This window comes from Amblyomma mixtum, chromosome 5 (genome assembly GCF_055824585.1).
Source record: "Amblyomma mixtum isolate Tamu chromosome 5, ASM5582458v1, whole genome shotgun sequence".
Classification (NCBI taxonomy): Eukaryota; Metazoa; Arthropoda; class Arachnida; order Ixodida; family Ixodidae; genus Amblyomma; species Amblyomma mixtum.
Window position 1 is genome coordinate 190,534,476 of NC_143016.1, and position 24,225 is coordinate 190,558,700.

General features: G+C 47.3%; 1 protein-coding gene across 1 annotated transcript in view; it reads left to right on the plus strand.

The window, feature by feature from the left end:
- LOC149345251 (putative defense protein Hdd11-like) overlaps positions 1 to 24,225 on the plus strand; it is a 55,534-nt gene that overhangs the window by 10,584 nt on the left and 20,725 nt on the right. The window contains exon 2 of the mRNA XM_089547397.1: positions 13,248 to 13,433. Within this exon, the coding sequence (XP_089403523.1) occupies positions 13,248 to 13,433 (186 nt within the window). The remainder of the gene's footprint in view (positions 1 to 13,247; positions 13,434 to 24,225) is intronic.

Genomic DNA, 24,225 nt, shown 5'->3' on the forward strand with positions numbered 1-24,225 from the left:
TAGCAGAGCGGGCCAGCGGACGAAAGGGGGACCGCTGCGCATGCGCAGAACGCTCAGGCGGCCAGTCGGTTTACAGCGCTCGCCCGCTCGTCTGGTCACCCCAGATGAGAACGTCCAGCGGTTGAGCGAGCGGGGCTTCAGTTTGGCTTGACCATCACCGTGTCAAATGTTTTTGTTTTTTTTTTCTAGCAAGCCATACTTACTTTTAGGCTATAGGGACGTCTAATCTTAAAAAACATACTAGAAACACAAATACTGCTTTTATTTAGCAATTTTAGTTTAATAAAAGCAAGCGTGTTTCATATTCGTTTCTGCGTAGCTCCGCTTTTCACCAATACGTGGGGAAGCACAGCGCTCCGTTCTACTACGCTCATTCCGCCGTTTTAGACGCTGCGCTGAAACTATTTACTGGCGCTTCTTTGCCTGGCGCTCCGCTGGGGAGCTCCCTGCGGAGCCGAACGTAAATCCCCTAAGCTAAAGGTCTCTATTCAATGCCTTGTATGCAGTGCACAGTGGCTCGTTTTTCTCGCGCAATCTCCCCTCCGTCCTTCAAAGGATCTGCTGTTAAGCGATCCTCACCAGCTGTTTTACCGTTCTGCATTGCTTTTTCGTTACTGGCGGTATGTCCAACTGCGCTGCACTACTGCATCTCTCATTATCGTCCTCATTGCTTTCGCTGTTGCAGAAATTTGTGTAGAATTCCTCGGAAACCTTAAATATCTTTTGCGTACCAGCAATTTCTTTCACCTCCTTGTCTCATATTGCATACATTAGATTTTTGCCTAGACTTAGTTTCCTCTTGACCCCCTTTAAGGCCGCTGTACGATTGTTTTTGAGCCGTATGGGAACGCGTCCTTGCGACCGTGCGCACGGTTGGTCAACCAAGTCGGTCAACTTCAAATCTCAGGCGCACGACCAGATCAGGTAGCATCGCAGCTATTGGCTGCTGTCCTGTGACGTTCCAGGCCCCGCCTGCTCAATTTTTCCTGGGATAGATGGCTACCCACGAAGTGAAGTGAGAAACCAGGCCCAGTAGTGGTACCTATGCCCAGAAACGTATAACATTGGCCGCATGTAACTATTAGTGGTGACTTGCTGGGTTGGATGATTGGGTTACAGGTGCGGTATTTGGCTGCCCTCTAGGGGAGCGCTGCACAGCAACCGGGGTAAGGGATTAGGAGGAGGGGTAGGGAGGAAGGATGGGAAATGGTGGCTATCGCTCTGGGGCATCAGTGAAGGCTGTATACCGCCTAGAGCACTCTCGCTGCTTGTTTGGCTGTAGTACTTCAGTTTCTGCTGTGTCAGTAGGGAGACCTAATTTGTGATATGTGTGCAGGAGAGCAGATCTCTCTGTGGCATAGGCAGGACAGGCCATAAGGAGGTGTCCAATGGTTTCTATGTCACCACAGGATGAGCAGTTAGGGGAGAGGCGTAGGCCTCGGCAGTATCTTCTGGATGCCGTCTAGGAGCAACCGACGCTTAGTCTTAGAAGTGGCGATCGTTCGCGCCTGGTGAGGTCATGTGTAGACAGGGGCTTAAATGAAGAGCTAGTGGAGATCCTGGTATCTGCACGATGGGCGATGAGGGTTTCCCGTATGATGTGGTGAGAGTAGTCACGGGGAAATACGTGTTGTGATATGGGAGGGTCTTCCTTATGGGCGCTCTTTGCAAAAGCGTCGACTTCTTCATTCCTAGAGATGCCCATATGTGATAAAATTCAATGAAGAGAGAGTTGAAGGCCCTGATTCTCTAGAGATAGGAGCCTGTGTTCAAGAACAGCAGCTGTGATTTGGCGGTGGCCTTAGGCCTAGCTAGGCTTAGTAGCGCTGCTTTGTAATCGCAGAGTATAGCGGTGGGAGTCGTAGGAGGTGAGGATTCAAGTATGTCGGCTGCAAAGTGAAGAACTGCCATTTCTGCTGCGGTAAAGCTGGCTTGAAAGTCCAAGCGACAAGTGCGCGAAAGCGCGAGTGATGGGATGTGGCAGTCTGCAGTGACTTCCGTAGTGGTTGGAAGGACAGAACCATCTGTGAATATAAGGAGTTTATCCTTAAGTTCTTCAAGCAGAGCACTGGTTGCCTGCTTGATATGTGCAGTAGCAGAACGTCTCTTAGTGACCCCTTCGAGGTTTGTGTAGATGGTCAAGGTAGGCCGGGTAGGTGGCCAAAAGGGAACTGATGTAGGGCAGGTGAGATGAGCGACATCACTGTATGTTGCGCAGAGCTTCCCTACTCTTGAAGGCTGATTAGATGTGAGCCTTGAAACGCGGGACATTCCGTCAGGGGCACGATGCAGGCGATCGATGACATGTAGGCCATGTCGAAGGAGAAGGAGGGAGAGTGGCCAGACTCCGGCCTCTGCAAGTGCGGCCGGGATTTATGAGAACTTTTGGAGTCCTAGGTATTGTTTGATAAATTTCTTTCGAATGGTTTCAAGACGTTGTAGTCTGGAGAGGCTAAGGTTTACCAGTGGTAGGACATAAAGTAGAATTGAGGTCACTGTTGCCTCAAAGAGTTTCACAAGGTTTGGGCTGCAGCCATTACTTTGCGCGAGGAGTTTGTAGACAGCTTTACCTGCACGCGTTACTTTCGGAAGGAGCGCCTTTTCAGCAGGAATCCAGTGGAGTTTATAACCAAGGTATTTAACCTCCTTTTTTCATGGGAGTGGAGTGCCTCGCAGGTTTAGGGTGGTGACCTTGGCCCATAGGCCTTTCGGATCTATAAGGAGAGCTTCTAATTTTAAGGGAGACAGGTCGAGTCCGATGGAGTTGATCTATTTCTTGACAGCGGTGAGGGCCCTCTGTTGGGATTTGCAAATGGAGACACGCCGCCTATGAGGGTCAAAGATGCACAAGGCAAGGTCGTCGGGGTAGATTGTACAGTTGACTTGGAAAAGAGTGTCGGTTGGGATGTTTTGTATCAGTCCCGCCAGGGCGAGGTTAAAAAGGAAGGGACTTAAGACGGAGCCTTTGGGGATTCCATTACTGAGTGATCTTGGTGAGCTCAGGACATTTCCAACTCTGATTCTCACTTGACGTTCTCGGAGAAATGACGCGATAAAGAGCCTAAGGCTTCCTTGCATTCCAAGTTGGTCAAGGGCTGTAAATATGGATGTGTGTGGAAGGTTATCGAATGCTGATTTGATGTCAAGTAGTGCCAGGATAGCGACATGACCGGTTGCTTTGGCCTGCTCTAAGGATGTACAACATCTGAAATAGAGTCAGTGGTGCTGCGTTCACGATGGAAGCCTGTCTGCTCGTCGAGGAAGAAGGATGTGATAGAGGCTATCCAGTTTAGGCTTTCAAGTCTTGCAGGCTGCTGAGGTGATAGAGACAGGTCTGTAAGATGAAATTATCTGTGTGGGTTTACTTCGCTTTCTGATGGGAATGACAATTCCAGTATGCCAGTCCTGCGCCAGATCACCTGTGCTCCAGATTTCATTGAATCTTTCAAGGAGGGCGAGTTTTTGAGGATGGTCAAGGTTACGGAGCATTTGGTGTGTGATGCCGTCGGCTGCTGGGGTGGACTTCTTTTTCGCTTGGTTGAGAACTCTTAGTAGTTCATGTAGTGCAACAGGATTGTGACATGCGGCATGGATTGCTTCAGCTGCAACGTCTGGAGTGGTATGACTTATTCTTGAAGGAGCACAGTGGGGAGCGTTGTCTCCTGAGCTGTTGAGGTGTTTGGTGTGGAACAAAGTTATTTGCAAGATGGTCTGCAAGGTCCTCTGTAGTTTAGTTCCTAGCTATGGCGATTCCAAGAGCAAGGTTGCGAGGTACAGTGGGCTGCAGGAGAAGACTGAGCAGTCTCCAAGCTGAGGCTGAACTTCGGGCAGTCTCTAAGCTCCTGCAGATTCCAGCCCATGACTCTCTTCATGGATGTCTACGACACGCTGCGCTGATTTTCTTGTCGGGAATCCAATCACCTGGGTTTTTTGTCTTCATGGCCTTACGCTCTGCTCTCCGTCTTGCCGCTCCCAATGAGAGGAGGCGAATGTCTGAGACAGGTAGAGTTCCCGGAACACTGCAGTAGTTGGTGGCTTTGGATGCACATTCCTTTATGTGGTCCAAGAGGTCCCCCCTGCGAGGCCGTTTGCAAAGGTCTCTAAAAGTTGCCATGTTGATAACGTCATATGTTTTATTGCGTGGACGCCGGTTTGAATCTGGAGTGATAAAGTTAAGGAAATGATCTGATCCCAATTTATCACCGGGTTTTTCTATTTTCTAGTGACATGTGTCTGATGGGAAGGGAGGTCAATGGTTGAGGACGTATTGCGCTTTATGTAGGTATAAAGAATGGTCTGAAGTAGGTTAGGACAGGTGGCAGTAATAGTCTCATAGAGTAGGCGGCCCCTTTTGCTGGTATAGGAACAGCCCCAAGTTCGGTGGTGGGCATTGAATTCCCCACATATAATGGCGCTTTTTTCCCAATCTTGGGATGGAGGCTATAGCAGAGGGGTCCCAAGGGGTGCAATGTGCCGCATAGACGGAGACCACGGTGGTATCTACAGAGCCCGTGCGAACCCTAACTGCGCAACACTCAAGAGGACCGCTGACTATATTTTAAACGTCGATTGTTGTATGGGGGAGGTTGTTGCGGACGAATATGGCGCTGCGTGGTCCGGCCTTTTCGTGGTTGGGAGATCTACAGGCGGCTAACGGTCAGGATCGCACTTTGCTTTCTGTAAGGTTTGCATAGCCTACGTAGCCTGGGATTCTGAAATCCTGCATGGGTACTCGAAATTCTTGAAGAGCGAGAACATCAAACATTTCAGTATTCGTTGTTAGGAACTCTTGATGTTCAGGGAGTCTATGACGCAGATAATTGGCGTTCCACTGGAGGATGCGTTGACCCACAGTGGTGCCTGCTCGTCTAGCTATGCTGAGGAGTGGTAGGACTGTGCGGCTGCATCGCAGTTTCGCAGATTAAGCGTTCAGGAGAGCTTGTTGGGAGTTGTGCCACGAGGGCTCGTACTGCGATCATGAGGGCGGAAGTAAGATTGTCTTATTGAGATGGGCTCACTGTATCCGCCCGTGTGGAACTTCTTTGTGGCTTCCCAATGGTCTGGGGGTCTGAGGGGCCCTAGTTTCCTTAGCCACTTCTAGATCTGTACGCTTCGGAGGAGGGTCACTAGGTTTTGTCGTAAAGGCAGTGGGAGCTGAAGGAGGGAAGGAGACTGGTTTGCGATGTGCCACTAAAATGGCTCTACATTCTTTTGTGTTGGCAGTGTTTCGGAAAGCTGTAGTGACCTGGCTCTCTTTCTGCCCGATTGGGCGGGAGGGGTGGTTGGCTGGGGGTGGTCCACTACAATGCACACGTTTCGTGATGTTGGCTTCGTAGTGCTTTAAGATGTGCTTGCCCCCACACTTAGTGCAGCGCGGGCTGTTTCTGCAAGGCGCTGCTACATGATTATAGCCTGCACACTTGTAGCACTGAAGGGGTGTGTTCCTGAGAGGTTTGACATTGTATCTCATGCCCCAGATGAACAGTGTCTGGCCGTGCGGTGGTTTCAAAGCGGGCACTTACATTGCGCCCATTTTATGCTGATGGTGTAAGCATCAGCCTCAATGATTCCGCTACGGCATTAGAGTCTATAGTGGGGTCAAGGCCACATATTATTCCCACTATTACGAGTGTTGGCAGTGACGCGCGAGTTTCTCCCCAAAAGTTGTTTTGTCGCCGTCTACCCTTCACCGTCTACAGCGGTCATCGAACCTGCGCTAAAATCTCCGCAAGACGTGCGCAGTGCAGGTTTTACGAAGTGTTCAGTTGGAGCCGCTAGTAATTGTTACAGGGGTCCTTTATTTTTGCAAGGATCTTCAGTAACAGCAGCGAAAAGCAGCTTCCCAGGGTAAATTTCCTGTGCAGGCAGCGAGCTTCAGAGCACAGTCACAATTGCGAGATTACAGTGAAAGTGTTCACGGTCTGAGCGAATGGTTTTTCGACACTTCATAAAATTTCCGGCAAATATATATCACGTTTTAAACCGTCACCACGCATGCCTCGTTTTCCGAATGTTGAAATAAACTTCGAGCTGAACAGCTGATAATGGTTCGTGTGTGTATTGTGTTCGAGAACTGCCGTGAGCGCGACGTAATGAAATGAACGGCGAGCTGTGCCGCTAGTCGCAGTCGTTGCAGTGGTTGCAGTGATCGCGGGAGCAAGTCGTTGTTCCGCTACGTAGCAATCATGGGTATTGATCGTGGCTCTTTGTACTGTGCTAAGAGAACGTCCGGAAGTGGTGCGTGACCTTTCTGAAAGCTGTGTTTTGCGTATGTGAAACGATCTGGGCTGCATGGCCGTTGAGCTGTTTTCAACCGGGTGTACAGAAGCTTCGGCACCATTACGCGGCATTGTGCCCCACAAAGTGCACTTCATGACTACAGGCAGCTGGATTACGATGGGGTGCGGATGGCACTGTGTACTGTGTGTGAAAACACCGAGGTGTTGTCACTCCAAAAGCGTCTTTTTTTTATTTCCTGCCGGCTATGCGGGCCTATATCTGTAATAAATGTATGTGTAACAAATTGAATGAATCCAATATCCCCGCAAGTGATCATGGCAAGGCAAAGCAAAGCAAAGCAGGCAAAGCAGTAGTGTTAAGCTTGGGTGGTGACACGTTATCACCAAATCAGGAACACTTATGTACGAACAGAAAACTTTGTCGCAAATCACTCTAGGCTGTTTCAAAATGCACAGATCTCTAATATGAGCCGACTAGTGCAGCTCTCTTTCATGATGAATGGTACGGCAAAAACAGCGCTGACGGACGGGACGGAAGAAGATGAGACAAACAGATGCGCTGACTAACAACCAAATGGTTTATTGCGAAAGAGGGGTGCAATATAAAGCATGCTTTATATTGCACCCCTCTTTCGCAATAAACCATTTGGTGCTTTATATTGCACCCCTCTTTCGCAATAAACCATTTGGTTGTTAGTCAGCGCATGTGTTTGTCTCATCTTCTTCCGTCCCGTCCGTCAGCGCTGTTTTTTGCCGTACCATTGAACATGAACCAACCAGCCCGACTCAGCCCTCTCCTCTTTCATGAACATTCCTTTTGATATGATGCCAAAAAGAGAGACCACAGCAGAAGCTTACGCTTCTCAAAGAAAGCAACTCGTATACATTTGTGCCTTATTAATATAACCACTTTGGTTTGTGACCAAAACTGTAGAGAAACGTGGAAAATTGGGCGTGTTGGTACATGTCTTGAACAAATAAATGGCAGCGCAAGGAGACGAGGACTAGACGAGACGACAAGGACGGCGCTTCCTTGGCGCCGTCCTTGTCGTCTCGTCTAGTCCTCGTCTCCTTGCGGTGCTGTTTATTTGTTCAAAACTGTAGAGAGTTTGCCGAAATAGCGAATCTTGATTAAAAACAAAAGAAAATCATAAAACTGCTCTGATTAAAATTTATTTTTGCTATGAAAGAAAGCTATGCGAATCAGAACAGTGTAGAGCTGGGCTTGTTAGTTTGCTATCGTTCTGGGAACTGCGCTTACACGGGACGGAGCGAGAACACAACAAAGGCGCTGACTAGCAACTGGCGTTTATTTCGGATGTTGTGAAGGTATAGGATGCGCAATCAAAGGACGAACCACGAAGAAAGACACAGAGACACACACAAGCGCACTAACAACTGTTTATTTCTTCCTTGGAACGCTTACTTATACACCTATACCTTCACAACATCATGTACCAACTAGGCCCAACCCAAGTTTTATTGAAGTTTATTTCGGAACTACCGATATATATACATACCGAAACCCCGCCATCGAGACAAACAGATTCAACTTTCTGTGCGAAAAGATGGCGAAGAAAAAGGCGCGTGCTCAGCTCAGGACAAAAGAAACTTAACTAGAGATGAATCGGCAAAAAGGTGAACGGGGTTAACAACAGGGTGACCGGGTGAAAGCAAACAAGAAAATCAATAACAAGGGAAAAATAAATTTTTTTTAACTGCTAGAGGCACGCGTTAAGGATGAAATGAAAGTAAGTGGCGAGGTGAAGGGCTTGTGCTTATTTCGAAATGAGGGAAAGCCAAGACAAAATGACAACAAAAAAAGGATATGAACTTGTGAAAACAAAAAAGAACAACGCCAACAGGGGTAAAGGCACATCGGGGAGGCGGCCGGCGAGTATCAGGATTGATGCCCAAGGAAAGTGATTTCTTTTAGAAGTAATGTGACAGACGGCGCACTGACATAACTGCGATCTTTCTTATTGACGATAAAAGCTGTCCATACTTCTCGAGCATACTGGCTGAAATATTTCTTGATGATGCGGGTTTTGTCAAGCAGGGGAGAGCATTTGCATTTGGTGTGGTGAATGACTAAGTAGGACCCCGTAGTGGCATTTCGAGAATTAGCGTGCTCGCGCAAATTGTCATTAATACATCTTCCAGTTTCCCTTACATAGGACCTGCCACAGTAAAGCGGAATTTCGTACAGAACGTTTTTCTTAGACTGCACTAATGGACTAGGCGTGTTTTTTTCTTACGTTCATTCCGCTCAGTCTCTTCCCTTTTGTCATGAGCTGAGCACGTGCCTTTTTCTTCGCCATCTTTTAGCCCAGCAAGTTCAATCTGTTTATCTTGAATGCGGGGTTCCTGCGTTTATATATGTCTATATTTCTGAAATAAACGCCAGTTGCTAGTGAGCGCCTGTAATGTGTTGACGCTCCGTCCTGTGTTAGCGCTGTTCCCAAAATCAAGCTGTGCGAAGATTGCACGGACTGTGCGAGTATTACCGACGATTTGTCAAGAACTCCTCGCGAATCGCGGAGCCTCTGACCGCACTGACAAAGGCAGACGTGCCATTTAAAAGGGAAGCGCTGCAAGCTGAAGCCTTCAACGAATTTCAGCGTCCTTTACAGTCGCCACCGATCCTCGCGCACTTCGATGACAACGCCGAGACTGAAATTCATACCGACGAAAGCAGCATTGGTCTAGGCGTTGTCCTTGTTCAGAAAACTGACAGACTCGAGAAAGCAATCGCAAACGGTAGCCGTTCCCAGTCCAAGGCCGAGGCTAACTATTCGACCACTTAGAAGGAGTGCTTTGTCATAACTGGGCTACGTCTAAATTCTGCGCCTAAATGTACGGACTACCATTCAAGGTGGTCAGCGATCACCACGCACTGTGATGGCTTGCCAGTTTGAAGGACCCCTCAGGCCGCCTCGCTCGATGCAACCTGCGCTTCGTTTACGAGTCTTGACGCCGACTGCCTGTCACAAGCCCCTGTAGATGCACTGCCGCCGGAGGACGATGAGGACACCTTTCCGGGACCCATCAGCACCAGCTCGACTAGCCGACAGCTGGAAATATCGGGATTTCTCGTACCCTGCACCGCATCCAAGACAAGTATTACTGGCCCCGACGGTCTGCCGATGTCGCGCATTATGTGAAAACCTGCTGAGATTCTCAGCGACGAAAGACCCTTCCAACTCGATCAGCAGGATTTCTGAACCCCATTGAGCCCCTCTCAAGGCCCTTTCAGCAAGGCGGCATGGACTTGCTTGGCCCTTTCCCGAAATTGACATCTGGAATTAAGTGGATCATTATAGCGACCGACTACCTGACGCGCTACGCCGAAGCAAAAGCCCTACCGAACAGAACAGCAGCAGGAACCGCCAAATTTTTCGTGGAGTCCATTCTTCTGCGACACGGCCCCCCCAATGTGCTCATTCACTGCGAAACTGAGGCAAGCGATTGTGCGTTACAGCCAAACCAGCCACCGGAGTACAACCGCATACCACCCGCAGACCAACGGACTGAACTAGTGGCTGAACAAAACAATCGCCGTCATGCTCGCCATTTATATCGATGTGAAAGACAAAAGCTTGGCCGTCATACTGCCTTACACCATCGTCGCCTACAACACAGCAATTCAGGAGACCACCCAGATCACGCCTTTTAGGCTTGTCCATGGCAGGGAGGCCACGACACTCTACACGCCATGCTTCCCAACGTTACCTTCAACGCGCAGAAGCCCGAAGACTTCCTTGATTACGGATCAAAGACCAGCAGCGTACCGACGCCAGACGCTACAACCTACGAAGACGCAACGCGGAAAATAAGCCAGGAGACCGAGTGTGGGTTTGGACACCCATTCGCCGCCGAGGATTGAGTGAAAAGCTTTTGCGCCGTTATTTCGGCCCGTAGAAGGTTCTTCGTCGGCTAGGTGAACTGGACTATGAAGTCGTCCCTGACAAAATGACTGCATCCTAGCGACGCCGCGTACGACCAGAAGTAGTCCATGTGGTATGTCTAAAGCCCTATTATGCGCACTGTAGGACGCTGTTTATCTACACTGGGTGTTTATTTTTGCAGAATTCGTTTTAGTTGTTTCTCGTCGCCTGATTTATTTTAAAATATCTGGTCGATTCGTCTTTGAAAGGGGTGTAATGCCACGAATGTTTGTAGGGTTTGTCCATTCTTCAAAGCTTCCGGCACGCCGCTTTATCGCTTTGTTTGTGATACGCGCCGATTCTACGCTGTTCCAGAATGTTGCCGTAACTCTGCGCGCCGTACCTCGAAAGTTCGCTATGAGTTTGAAACTGAGCACGGCCGAGAGTGTCGGCTCCGCCGAGCACGCTTGCTGCTATGCCGCGCTGAGCCATTCAGTTCATTGTGGGCGCATTTCAGGCCAAATAGATAGCTTTGCTCAAATGCCATTTTCGCCCCCTTGCTGCCCTCCAGACTGCATTTACCACTACATGACTGTATGGTCGCTACATCAGATCCTCCCCAGGACCGGTGCGATGACAGGAGGGCGCAGTATGAAGTCTATTTCACTTTTAGTCCCGGCAGTGGGACTTTTCCACGTTCACTTTCTGCTCTGCAGTTAGCGGAAAAGGGTTTCCATGATCGGACAATTACTTCTCTCTAATATAGAAATAGATTTACCTCCGATCAAGGTCCGTAAATAATAGAGCACAATAGCCGACAGTATATGGTATAGCTGTTATACCATTGTAATACTTCCTTATTCGGTGTACTTTGTTCATTTCGATGAGGGCATCTTAGCAGTTCGCATCTTTCTAATATTTTTATGTCGTAGGAAGTTCTGCGAAAATTAAAGCCTTTTCCATCGAAGTTTTGTCCCTTTCAAAGATCTTAATGATGTGCATATAATGAATACGACACTGCTGCTTGTATTTTGCAAAGCATCTGTAATGCAAGTAGCCAATAAACTTGCCAAGAAAAAATTACTGAACGGGAGTTCTTTTGAGGGGTACCGTCAGACGTCACTTGTAAGCAATTAGTTCAAGGCCGGAGTGGGTTTTATTTCTCAGCATTCCCGCGTTCTTTGCTTCATAATTTCGATTCGTGTGAGCCCAAAGTTCCCAGGCCACACGGTATGCCTTCTAGTCGTCCATTTACGACACCCCCAAACCTCACAGTCATACAGATACTGTATGACTGTGAGGTTTCGCCATACAGTATCTGTATGGCGAAAGAGAACAAGCATAATTCCCGCTTACAATGACGTTGGATTGCTTCGTAGGCGTCTTAAGTTGTGTCCCAATTCTGAAAAACAGACCCCCGGCCTCCTCGCAACTAACTTTTGACGCTCCCTGTACATGACTTCAACGGCCTCTGGAATTGCTCCGCTTTTACATTAGCGCGCCCGTGACGCCGCTAGATGCTATTTGTTTTCTTTCTGTATCGCTGCCGGCCTGGCTTTCTTAGACCTGGTACACAAGCTCTCATTTGCTGAGCGACCAGGGAGGTCTGATTGAAACCTCATCCTGTGCTCTGTTTCCACAATCTTCGAAATTATCGTTGTTGTTTCACACACATTTTCCTGATAGCGAAAGTTAAATGCTGCCTCTGAACTGAGCGGCCGAGAGCCATATATCAATCTGATCCTCACCGACCATCGAATGGTCTAGCTGCTATCGCCTTAACTGATTCTTTTTCGTGTGACGACACCCTTACTGAACAGCTCTCGAGTTCAGTGCAGCCCTGCTCTTCTATATCCTGGCCTGCCTGCTATATTGTCTCTATATTGTCACTACGGGATGAAAATATATGCATTAGAAGCAGCATATTTCGCCACTTAAAGAGAAACTAGCCACTACTGTTTTCAGTAAAAACTCATTGTCTGGTTCTTTTGGGCTTGTTCGCGCCGGATTTTAAAATATTCTCGCTGCTCGAATCAAACTCGTGACGTCCTTTCCGAGAAGGACTGGTTGTCACTATGTTGAGTCTAATGGCGGTGCAGCGTAGCCTGTGAGGTCAGCGAGAAAATTCGGGATCGACGCACGCAGTTCGATCACTTGGGAGATGAAGGCGCCACCTGCATTTCACTTTTTGACCTTTTCTAGCTCTCAAAACCTCATTTTTCGGGAAGAATTTGCAATTGTAGAGCGGTACCCAAACCAACCAACCTTTCGATACAGGCGAACTTCTATTTGTCTTTAACGTTGTAGCCGCAGCGCCAGCCCCACTCAGCAGAGGACAAAGTAGCGTAGCTGACCTCGAGTTTCGCGCCGGTGTCATGCATCGCCAGATTCCTACGGTCAGCGGAAAGGTAAAAAGAACGCTTCCACGTTATGGGCCGCAAAGCAGATCAGCTTAGCTTGTTACGCGTCGAGCCTCTTGTTTAGAATAAAATGCTATAAAGTTGCATGACGAAATTCGTCAACTTGACAGGAAATTGCAGGGATATATTTTTTTTCTGCGCAAGGTAATTTATTGTACGAAGGCTGCACCGCATGTTTCTGCAAAAAATTGTTCAAACCTCTGGCACATAGGCACTCAGTAGGATATTGCGGCTGGGATCCCAGAACAATAACGAGAGTTTCTCATGCTTTCTCAGCGGAGCAGAGAGTATTCATCCAAGTCAGAGCATTATGAGCTGATTTTTCAATGGATATGTGCAGAAAATGAGGGCACAGCTGCTGAGGATAGCAGTGTGGTTTGGGTTGGCTTGCTGGGTATATTTCCCAAGGGAAACCAGAGGTCCGGCGCCGGAACGCAGCTGGTCTTACTCTGTTGAAGGAAATCATTCAGGGCAGGCATGGGCATGAGCATGATGGAGTATGCACAAGGATGGCATCAGTCTTTTCACTTCTGCGTGGCTATGCTTTGAAGCAGCTGATTTCCGCACGTGCAGAAGTGAATTGGCTGGGAAGCAGGTAGCTTTCCTTTTTTTTGCCGACTCCGGGTGGGATCTTTTCTGCCGCGAACAAATCGCTACACGTTCAACTAAGAACGCCCAGCTCCTGGATGCGTTGGCCACAGGTGACGGCGGAGAGGAGGGGCCGGCAGCTGCGCGTGCAGCTGACCAGCCTCAACCTCAGCTGGCCCTTCCGGGGGTTCCTGGTGCGCTCCTTCCGCGTCACGGGAAACAAGACCACCTTCTTCGCGGGTGTCTTCGACACGGGCTCAGACTACCACCACGTCGGCTGCAGCGAGGGAAACAACAGGGTGAGCTCCCGGCTGTACCTCCGCGGCACCAAGTAATATGTTGCACAGAGCGGCTTTCGGAAGCCAACTGTGATCGCCGATCGATTATTAAGCCGTCACTGTTGCCGATCGCCGATCAATTATTAAGCCGTCGCGAACATACGTCACTATTGCCAACTCTTTGTGTGCAGCAAATATATGTAGGCTCCCGAGTTCCGGGTATTACTTTGGTCTAACCACGAGAGAGGCAGGAACTTTGTGGGACATCCTTACAAGTGAGCAGGCTTACCTGCTTCACTGTTGTGTAGAAGTTGATCATCCGCCTAGCGAGAAAGAGGAAGGGGCATCGAATCCCGCGTCCGCACAACTCCTTAAAAAAAGCTCCACGTGTCAAGGGAATTGCATAAGTAAGCTAAACTGGGCTAGTCTTCACCTTACCTGTGTCTTGTGTTTCGCGCTACGTTTTTCGAAGAATTGCATAAGCAGGCCAGGGGTGCGGCCTAATCTAGGTGACCAGAACCGTCAGCACACTCCCTCACAGGAACAGCATGCGGCCACCCTGGTTTAGCACTTGGCACTGAGGTCCATTGTGAATAAACCAATTAACCCTCGGTACCAACGGCTGCGGAGCAACTATTTGACTCAGTCGAAAGCTGAGGAGTCATGCAGGCACTGCAGAATCAGGTATAGAAGACGTTTATGTAAACATGCAGGAAAATATCTATAACGGCTGCACAGCCATCATAGTCCTCCATGATGTCCGCAATAAAACTATAATCATGAAAGACGTCAGGCAGGGAGGAACGATATCGCCAGTGCTATTCACCCCCTGTTTACAGCAAGTATACAGCCTCCTGGCTTGGGAACAATTTCGGATAAGAGCTCTTGGAGAACGCCTTAGTAAGCTGATGGTTTGCCTTGCTAAGTCGCTGCAAAGCATGGTCAATGAGGTAGATAGGTAGAGCAGGACGGTTGGTCTAAATATTAATATTCAGAAACCAAAGAATTGTTCAACGGTGTTGGAAGGCAACAGCAGTTCACAACTGGTAGCAGGTGTTTCATTTCATTTTTTAATTTAATTTTTTTTACTTTTGCTTTTCAAATTATCGCTGTTTGAATCCATAGCCATAGGCTTGTGTGGGGTTCAAAAACAAAAATGTATTTAGGCCAAGGCACAGCTCTTGTCTAAAATGATACGTACAATACTCCCAACAAAATGTTCAAAAAACAGCTCTGAGTTGGGTGGACATACATTAGTTTTAATGTTTTAGTACCAGTGCCCTTTTATATCTAATCCTGTCCTGTAGCCCTGATACTGTGACACCAATTACACAGCTTCGAAGAATCAGTGACCACAATGTCATTCACGCTACCTTCTCTTTTGCACTAACACCGAATAAGACACACACGAAAAGAATAAAGCTTTTCGATAAAGACATCATGACGCAATACACCAAGAGTTTAGCACCTTTTTTCACCATTCGAACCTACATTTCAGAGTCACTCAGTTCATGATAACTGGTCGTGTTTCAAGGAAAATCTGACTGACCTTAGTAATAAAATTATCCCGAAAACCAAACTGTGCGCCAGGCACCAAAAGCCGTGGTTTACCAACGATATAAAAAGAATAGAAAATAAGAAAAAGCTTTTTATCGAGGTGGTCAACATAACGGGGGCTCAGACCGTTGGGAGGCATATTAATAAGCTGAAAAAACATAGCGCAATACACAGCGCAAAGCATTCATTTTATGTTTATAAACTCCCAAGTTTGCTATCCACTAACCCAAGACAGTTTTGGCAGGTACTAAATCCTCATCCAGATCGCTCTATCACCCTCATCAATGAATCGCATGAAACGATCACTGATACCGAATGTGCCGACACGTTTAACTCTGCATTTGCGGCAGTTTTCACAAAAGAACTTGACACGCCTTTTTCTTTGCCGATAACGAACATTGAGGGTACCATGCCAGGTATCACATTTTTTGCAAATGAAATTTCATCCATAATCAAGAAAATTAATTCGGCTCTTATCATCAGCTGGCCTTGAAGAAATCAACTCTAAAATACTAAAGAAAGCAAGCCACATGTCTGCAGCATATTTGTCTTTCCTCTTCTCCCAGTCACTTTCTTCTGGAACCATGCCGGATGATCGGAAAGTGGGAAAGTCGTTGCAGTCTACAAATCAGGCAACAAAAATTCTCCGCAGAATTACCGCCCTGTCTCATTAACAAGCGTAGGATGCAAGATAATAGAACATATCATCTCTAAAATCATGACCTCTCTAGACACGAATCACTTTTTTCATACCTCACAACATGGTTTACGGAAGGGTTTATCTAGGGAAACGCAACTGGCACTTTTCATTCATGACTTACATGTGAGTTTTGGCTCGAACAAGCAAACTGACGCGATCTTGCTAGATTTAGCTAAAGCTTTCCATAAACATCTCACCGTTGCTTGCTTTTACAACTTCAGCTGCTAAACCAGGACCCTAATATTCTAACCTGGATTGAAGAATTTTTGATTTAGCGTTCGCAAATGGTCCTTGTCCATAACCACTTGTCTAGATCCCTTCCGGTAACTTCTGGCGTCCCCCAAGGGCCCGTCCTCCGTCCGCTGCTGTTTTTAATATATAAAAACGACTTACCTCACAGCGTCTCCACTAATATACGCATGTTTCCAGACAACTACTTCATTTATCATACTATCTTAACAGTGCTTTAGAATGGTGCAGATGTTAGATAATGCCCCTAAACACCACTAAATGTAAATGCATGTCCTTCTCACGCTGTCACCGCCCTTTTCTCTTCCCTTACACTATCTCTAACACGCCACTAGAGCTCATGACCTGTCTTGGCGCGAACAAGTTACCAACAACATCTCGTCATCTAATAAAACTTTAGGCTTCTTGAAACGCCATTTACGAAATGCCTCTCCAAGCGTACAAGGCACTTGTTAGGCCCAAACTCGAATACGCCTCTCCCATTTGGAACATGCAACAATCATATCTCATCGACTCATTAGAATCTGTTCAAAATCACGCTGCTAGATTCGTTCACTCCCTATACTATTACGACGTCATCATTTCATCTTTAAAATCAGAATCCGGCTTGTCAACGCTCTCTAGTCGACGGCGCATTGCTAGCCTGTCCTTGTATCACAAGTTCTTCTTTTCTTCCTTTAATGAAGCACCATACATCACAGCAGCGTCCTGCATACCCCACCTCACCAGCCATCAGTTTCAAGTTGCGCGTCCACAAGCTCGAACCGCCACATCCTCTGACCCCTCTTATTGCGAAAGCAATACTGCGCTAAGTTTTGAGCCTTCAGCGTCGTCCCGGCGGTTCCACGTTTGACCTTTAGCTTGACCTTTGTTGTGACGTCACGCCAGACGGAGAGAAAACTGGGGCCCAACTAAGCTCAAAGTCAAAGTCAAATTTATTTTAAACACCAAACGTCGGCTAGACAGGTGTGATGTTGAGGGGGGGGGGGGGGGGGGGCAAGCAAAAAGCCTGAAAAAGGCTTGACAGGGCCTGCACTCCGTTGCAGATGGCGGAGCGACGCAGAAACCGACATGATAAAAAAATAAAGGCAAGTACATTCTTATTTCATGTACAAAAAAAGAAGAAATAAAGATACATCAAGGCAGGAATTACAGTGCAAGTAGCAAAGATACAAGAAAGGCGAAAAATATAAGAATACAAGATACAAAAATAAAATACAAGAATACAAGATACAAGAAAGGCGAAAAAGACTAGTTACAAGGCAAGGGATAGCTATGGAATTCTAGGAAATTGAAAACTCGCAAAAAATGCATATAGAAAAAAAAATCACAGAAGTGTGGTGAGAAGTTTGAGAGCACATTGATTACGAGTGAGCGATTTGGGCACCATTTAATACACTTGGTAAGGTGTAGTGTAGCATCTGGCGACCGTAATTGGTTCGTGTATATGGTAACTGCCATTGTTCTGTGCTCCTTGTATTATAAGCAGCGTGCCGTAATTTCATTTCTGCAAGTTCCTTGAGATAAAAATCTTTATTTTTCATCGAGGTCTGATAGCGTGATGCAAGCACTAAATTTTAAATATTTGGTAATGAGATTAGGTTCAAGTTTTCAAAAATGGGCTTGGTGTGGGCATCATAAGCAGCATTTGAAATTATGCGCACAGCTTTCTTTTGCAACGTGTGTATTTTAGCAAGGTTAGTAGCAGTTGTGGTGCCCCAGACTAGGTAGCAATATCTTAAAGTTCAAAAAAAAGAGGCTATGATAAAGCAATAATTTTATGTTTGGGGGCAAAAGAAATCGCAGGCGCGATAACATCCCAACACTACGAGATAATTTAGAGCAGGTCGTTTGAACGTGATCGTCCCACGTCATGTTCTCTTGGAAAAGAACACCGAGACTTTTTACAACGGGCACCACTTCTATGTTAGATCCAGCTAGGCTAAGATTGAAGCTTGCGTTCATCGGCTTGTTTTTGGGGCGGAATAAGACTGCCTTCGTTTTAGAGACGTTTATAAGTAATGAGTTCACCATGCTCCAGTCCGCTAACAGCGCAAGTACATCATTGGCTTTAGATTCGATCGCAGTCAAACTAGGCCCTGGAAAGAACAAACTGGTGTCATCGGCATATATGATAAAGTTAGTGTCGTCGTTAATGTCAACAATGTCATTTACATAAATATTGAATAGCAATGGCCCCAGAATACTGCCTTGTGGGACGCCACTCCCGAGACCAGAAAAATTAGATGTGTACCCGTGTATTTGTACTAGCTGCTGTCGATTATTTAAGTAACTAAGCAAAAGTTTCAAGAATGTGCTGCGAAATCCGTAGTGTTCTAACTTAGTTGTGAGAGTAGTATGATTAATTCGGTCAAAAGCCTTCGAGAAATCCACAAATATTCCTAGCACGTAATATTCATGTTCGAAAGAGTCCACGATAATTTCTTTTTGTTTTAGTAATGCTGTCTCGGTTGAACGGTGTTTAGTAAATCCAACTGCAAGGATGTCAGCAAGTTGTGTTTTGCCAGAAAACGGTTAATTCTATCGTGCATCAATTTTTCAATTCCCTTAGAAAGGACCGGTAGGATCGATATCGGCCTGTAATTGGTCATATTGTTTTTGTCACCTCCTTTATAAATAACCGACACTCTCGCCATTTGTAGGCGGGACGGGAAATGCCCTGTCGAAAAGATTGGCATTCACAACATGTACCAACAAAGGCGCTAAGATGCTTAATCGCTGCTGTCCCAGCGGTTCCACGGCGCGTCGCGCAGCAGCTGCGCGCCGCTGCCGCGAAGAAAAAATAAAAAAGAACACAGAAAGATAAAAAATAAAAAGGAAATTATAAAAATTAAAAGAAAAGTAAAAAATAAAAGAATGAAAAAATTACAATAAAGAAAAATAAAGAAAGAAAAGCTGAGCATGGTGCCAATTGCCACCACCCCGTTTCAAAAGGGGCGCTCCTATCCATCCATCCATTCATCCATCCATCCATCCAGCGGTTATCCGCAACCTCGGCCGCCGGCTTTGACCGCGTAGCTCGGAGCTTCTAGACAATCATCCGTTAGCGTCAGCCGCTCGTTTTGGCGACCGAGGCACGCATAAATCTCCCAGCACGTGGGGGCTCTCGTGTGGTGAGTATAATGCCATGTAAAACAAATGGGCAAAACTTTGATAAACATAAGCTTTGCTAAGAGCACCACCAAGACACACCACCAGCCAAACCAGGCGTAGCCAGGGCTATTGTTTTCGCAACTTACCGGGCTTAACCAAGCTAAGCCTCTGCCAATTTTTTCTTTCGAACCGCCACAGGTTAGAACGGCCTTGCCCCAGACATCGCTGCTACCACGTGCCCATCTTCGTTTTTAACGCTTTGAAATGACCCTTTTTCTAAATGATTACGTGTCACGAGATGTTTTTCTTTGTATAAAACCCATTCCTTTTGTCATGCCCTCTACGCGTAACGTTGAGGTGATAAGCTGAACTGAACTGAACAAAGCCTAACCCATGCAACACAGCACAACAGATACAAACCGAAAACTAATCACACTGGTCAAGTAAGGGTCATAAAATATGTTTTCAGTGTTTTACAGGTTTCATGCGACTCTTTTTTGTCTGGTAGTAAACCATTCCGAATCTTGGATCCTGCAAATTTCACGGACCGCTCACTGTGAACACGATTACTAGGTGGGAGATTAAACTTACCGTATGTGAGGCTCCCGGTAAGTCGAGATTAAGAGTGACACAAAGATGCATTGAAAGAATGATTATATTTTACTTTGTTATTTAAACAGATTGCTAATTTTAATGGGTGCAAAAGATCGAAATGAAGGATATTCAATGATTTAACAGTGGTCTACTTGGCTTGTAGAGTCTACTATCTGTTACAGTACGGATAACCCGTTTTTGTAACCGGCGGATAGGATGAAGAGAAGAGTTATATATCAGACCCCGTGCTTCTACGCGGTATGTTAAATGACTGTAAATAAAGAGAAAATAAAGGGTATGCAATATATGTGTGTGAAAACAATCTCGTGCCTGCAGCAATAGCAGCCAGAATCCAGTTTGGCACATAGAGCGCCAGTCTGGTTTTTCCAGTGCAGATGTTCGTCGAGAAGTACTCGAAGATATTTCAGTGATTTTGTTCGTTCAAGTGGTTGACCGTTGATAATCTTCATTCGCTTATTGTATGATTTTTTTCTCGTGAGCTGAACACTATGTATTTGGTTTTGCTGGAATTAGTTCTTAGCTTCTTCATAAGAAACCAGCTTGAAAGCTTTTTCTAATTCAGCGTTTGCTTTGACTTCTAAATTCACGAAGTTGCCAGCAGTAACCATGGGTGCAATGTCATCCACAAACCACTCAATAGAGAAGACGCCGTAGCATGGCGACAGTTACAAACGGGAACATTCCCGTGCCTAAACATGCTAAGTAAAATCTACCCCACGCAGTACAAGAGCGAGTGCCCGTGGTGTGGAGACAAACCAACCCTATACCATACCACATGGGCTTGCCAGAAAATAGACGAGCTAGCTATAATAGAAAACCCGAGTGCGGAACAGTGGGAGAGGATGTTATCCAGCGACATCCTGAATGTCCAACAAGGACCAGTAAGGCGTGCACGCAGGGTAGCTACCCTCAGCGGAGCCGTGGACTAGGGGAACCGACCCTGAAAAAAATACTGTAAAATAGAGCAAATACACGTTTCCCACCACCACTACATACATTAAAAACTTCAGAGCAACTTAACACTAGCGGCAAGCCAATCAGATATAGTGAGAATAGCATGGGCCCCAAAACCGATTCTTGCAGAACCCCGGTTTGTGAATATTTTTATCGTGATATATTGTTATTCATAACAGCAGCTCGCTGGCATTATTTGATATAACTTGAAAGTAAGTTGTAGACTTCATCACAGGGTCCATAGTGACAACTTGTTGAGCAGAATAGAGTGATCCACGGTATGAAATGGTTTTTTAAATCAATAAATTCGACAGCGGCCAGTTGTTTTTCATGGGAGGCTGCATTGACTCAGTCAGACTTAGGGCTGCGGATGGCGTTGAACGGTTTTGTCAAAACCGATGTTGTTGGCGACACAGGACGTGAAACTTGTCTAAAAATTTGGAGATGCTCATGGATAGTGTTGTATCGTATCGCGGCGTCTGCTCGTGGCTTGTCGTGTTCGCCATGCCTTGCTGCGCATGCGCCGGCGTCTCACCAAATGTATTTAAGCCCGTGCGGACGCCATGCACGGTTGTCGTTTGTTCGAGGCTGCTAGTAAGCACCTCGGAATAAAGCGCCCCGTTCCCTGGCTGCCGTCTGGTTATTCGGCGTCTGGTTACACGTGGCGACGACGACGGGATGGATGAGGACAACCAAGAAACCAGAATGACCGCAAGCGTCGGGAAGCTACCGGAGTTCCAGCCGGAAAGCGGCAACTTCCAAGTGTACCTTGAACGCTTCGAATTATTCGCTGCTGCCAACATCAAGGATGACAAGAAACTCCAAGTTTTCTTAACGGCTATTGGCGAAAAAGCCTATGTCACGCTCCAGAGCTTTCTGTTGCCGGCGACGCCTGCTAAGTCTTCATTCAAGGAAGTGGTAAGTGATCTAAAGAAGCACTACGCTACCAAACGCTCACTTGGTTTCACCGAACGCTATCGGTTCAACCAGCGCAAGCAAGAAACCCATGAGGCCATCGCGGACTTCATTGTCGAATTGAAGAGACTAGCTTAAGCCTGCGAATTGGCACGTCTCTGAGCGAAGCTCTGCGAAATCGGCTCGTCGCGGGATTGCGTTTCGAAGCCATACGGTGCCTTCTGCTAGCCCTTCCTGTCAATGAGATAACAAAGGACCGAGCGTGTAGCGTGGCCATAGCCACTCTGACGCCGACTGCCTGTCTCTAGCCCCTGTATATGCACCACCGCCGGACGACGTTGAGGACGCCTTCCTGGGACCCATCAGCTGCAGCTCTTTTGCACATTAGCAACGCTCGGACCCCGACCGAAAACGCCTTATCGAAGCTTGGAAGGCAAGCTTTCTTCACCCCCTGCCTCGTTCAAGCGAGGATTGTCTTCATTCTATGGACACTATGATGTCCTCGTGAGGAACTTTGCAGCGAACTAAACAGCCTCCCTCATTGTTGTACGTGCAAGTCTACGAGAAGTTCACACGACGAGCTGACAGCTGCATATCTTGGGTTTTTTCGCACTCTCCGCCGCATTCAACACAAGTATTATCGGCGGCGCAAAATGTCTGCCGATGTCGCACCTTATGTAAAAGCCTGCCGAGATTGTCAGCGGCAAAATACTCTTCGCATCCTACCAGCAAGATTTCTGAACTTCCTTGAACCCCCCTAAAGGCCCTTTCAGCAGATCGGCATGGACTTGCTTGGCCCTTTCCCGAAATCAACGTCTGGAAATAAGTGGATCATTATAGCGACCCACTACCTGACCCGCTACGCCGAGGTAAAAGCCCTACCTATAGGAATAGCAGCAGAACTCGCCAAATTTTTCGTCTCTGACTCGTCACCACTCCCACACGGACAGAGGAACATCATTCTCGGCGGAACTGACGCAAGCCATCCTGTGTTACAGCCAAACCAGCCACTGGAGGACAACTGCAGACCACCCGCAGACCAACGGACTGACCGAGCGCTTGGACAAAACTATCGGCGATATGCTCGCCATGTATGTCGATGCCGAACACAAGACCTGGGCATCATCCTGCCTTACATCGTCTTCGCCTGCAACGCCGCAGTGCAGGAGACCAGCCAGATGACCCAGAGAGCCCTTTAAGCTCGTCCATGGCAGAAAGGCCGCGAGCACGCTAGACGCCATGCTGCCCAACGTTACCGAAGCAGATAACGTCGACGTCGCCGCCTACCTTCAACGCGCAGAAGCTCGAAGACTGGCTCGATTACGGATCAAAGAGCAGCAGCGGACCGACGCCAGACGCTGCAACCTACGAAGGGGCAACGCGGAAAGCAAGCCAGGAAACCGTGTTTTGGTTTGGATGTCCATTCGCCGCCGTGGACTGAGTGAAAAGCTTTTGCGTCGCTATTTTGGCCCGTAAAAGGTTCTTCGTCGGCTAGGTGAACTGGACCGTGATGCCGTCCCTGACAAAATTGCTGCATCCCAGCGACGGCGTGTACGACCAGAAGTTTTCCATGTCGTCCGTCTGAAGCCCTTTATGCACGCTAAAGGAAGGACACTGTGTTTCCGCCCGCGGTGTTTATTTTTCCGCAATCCTTTTTATTTGTTCATAGTCGCCTTATGCTTTAAATTATCAGACCAATGCTCGTTTCAGAAGGAAGTAATTCTGCTAATCTTCGTGTTGTTTTTTTATTCATTCTTCAAATCAGTCGGCACGCCGTTTTATCGCTTTGTTTGTGATGCAAGACGCGACCAGATTTGTCTCGACTGACTCCATCCAGGTGGAGCCGATTCTGCGTTGTTCCAAAATATTCTAGTAACTTCGCACGCTTTATCTCGAAAGTTCACTATCCCCTTTAAATCGAGCACGGCCGAGAGCGGCGGGGATTTTCTCTCGACGACCGCCGAGCACGCCCGTTGCGTCGCCGCCGCCGAGCCGTTCAGCCTTTGCGGGCGTAAGCCAGCCCAACCTTCTGTCGACAACGATGAGGCATTAAAGGCTTTCGCCTTAAAAGTGACGTCATACTTCTGGAGTCGTAAGCTCCAATGAGCACGACGTCTCGAGGGGTCCCTCAGGTTAGCAACCCAGCACAACGAGTGACTATATCTCAGAACTCAACGATTTCCGTGCGCGGACGTAGGGGCAAAATTTTTATATGACTCAGATGAACGTGATGCGATATTTTTCCGTAGTTCAATAGTTGACCTCTTCCACAGGTAGCGAGCGGTTCGCATGAGCTATGACTCGTTCAATGCCATTGTTGATTTTGACAAGCATGGCACCGAGGCCCAAACTATTTGCGCTGGTTTGGACCTCAATTACGGCGTCTGCATCGAAGGACTGGTGGCTCCTGCAACCGACATACGAGGGTCATCCCAAAATTAAGGTCTCCAGTTAATGGAAAGAAATCTTTATTTTAAGCAATTTACAAATCACTTAAAAGGCAGACCATTCTTCTACTTTTCCACATAATCGCTGTTGCGGTCTATGCATTTTTGCAGACGCTGAGGCAGTTCTTGTGTGCCCATGTCATACCAGCTCGCCGCCATGCCACTGAGGAAGCGTTTGACCGGCAGACTGACTTTACCGACAGACTGTGTTCGCTTGAATTTTCGCGGCTTGGGCGTAGAGGAGCGCCGCTACTCACGTGAT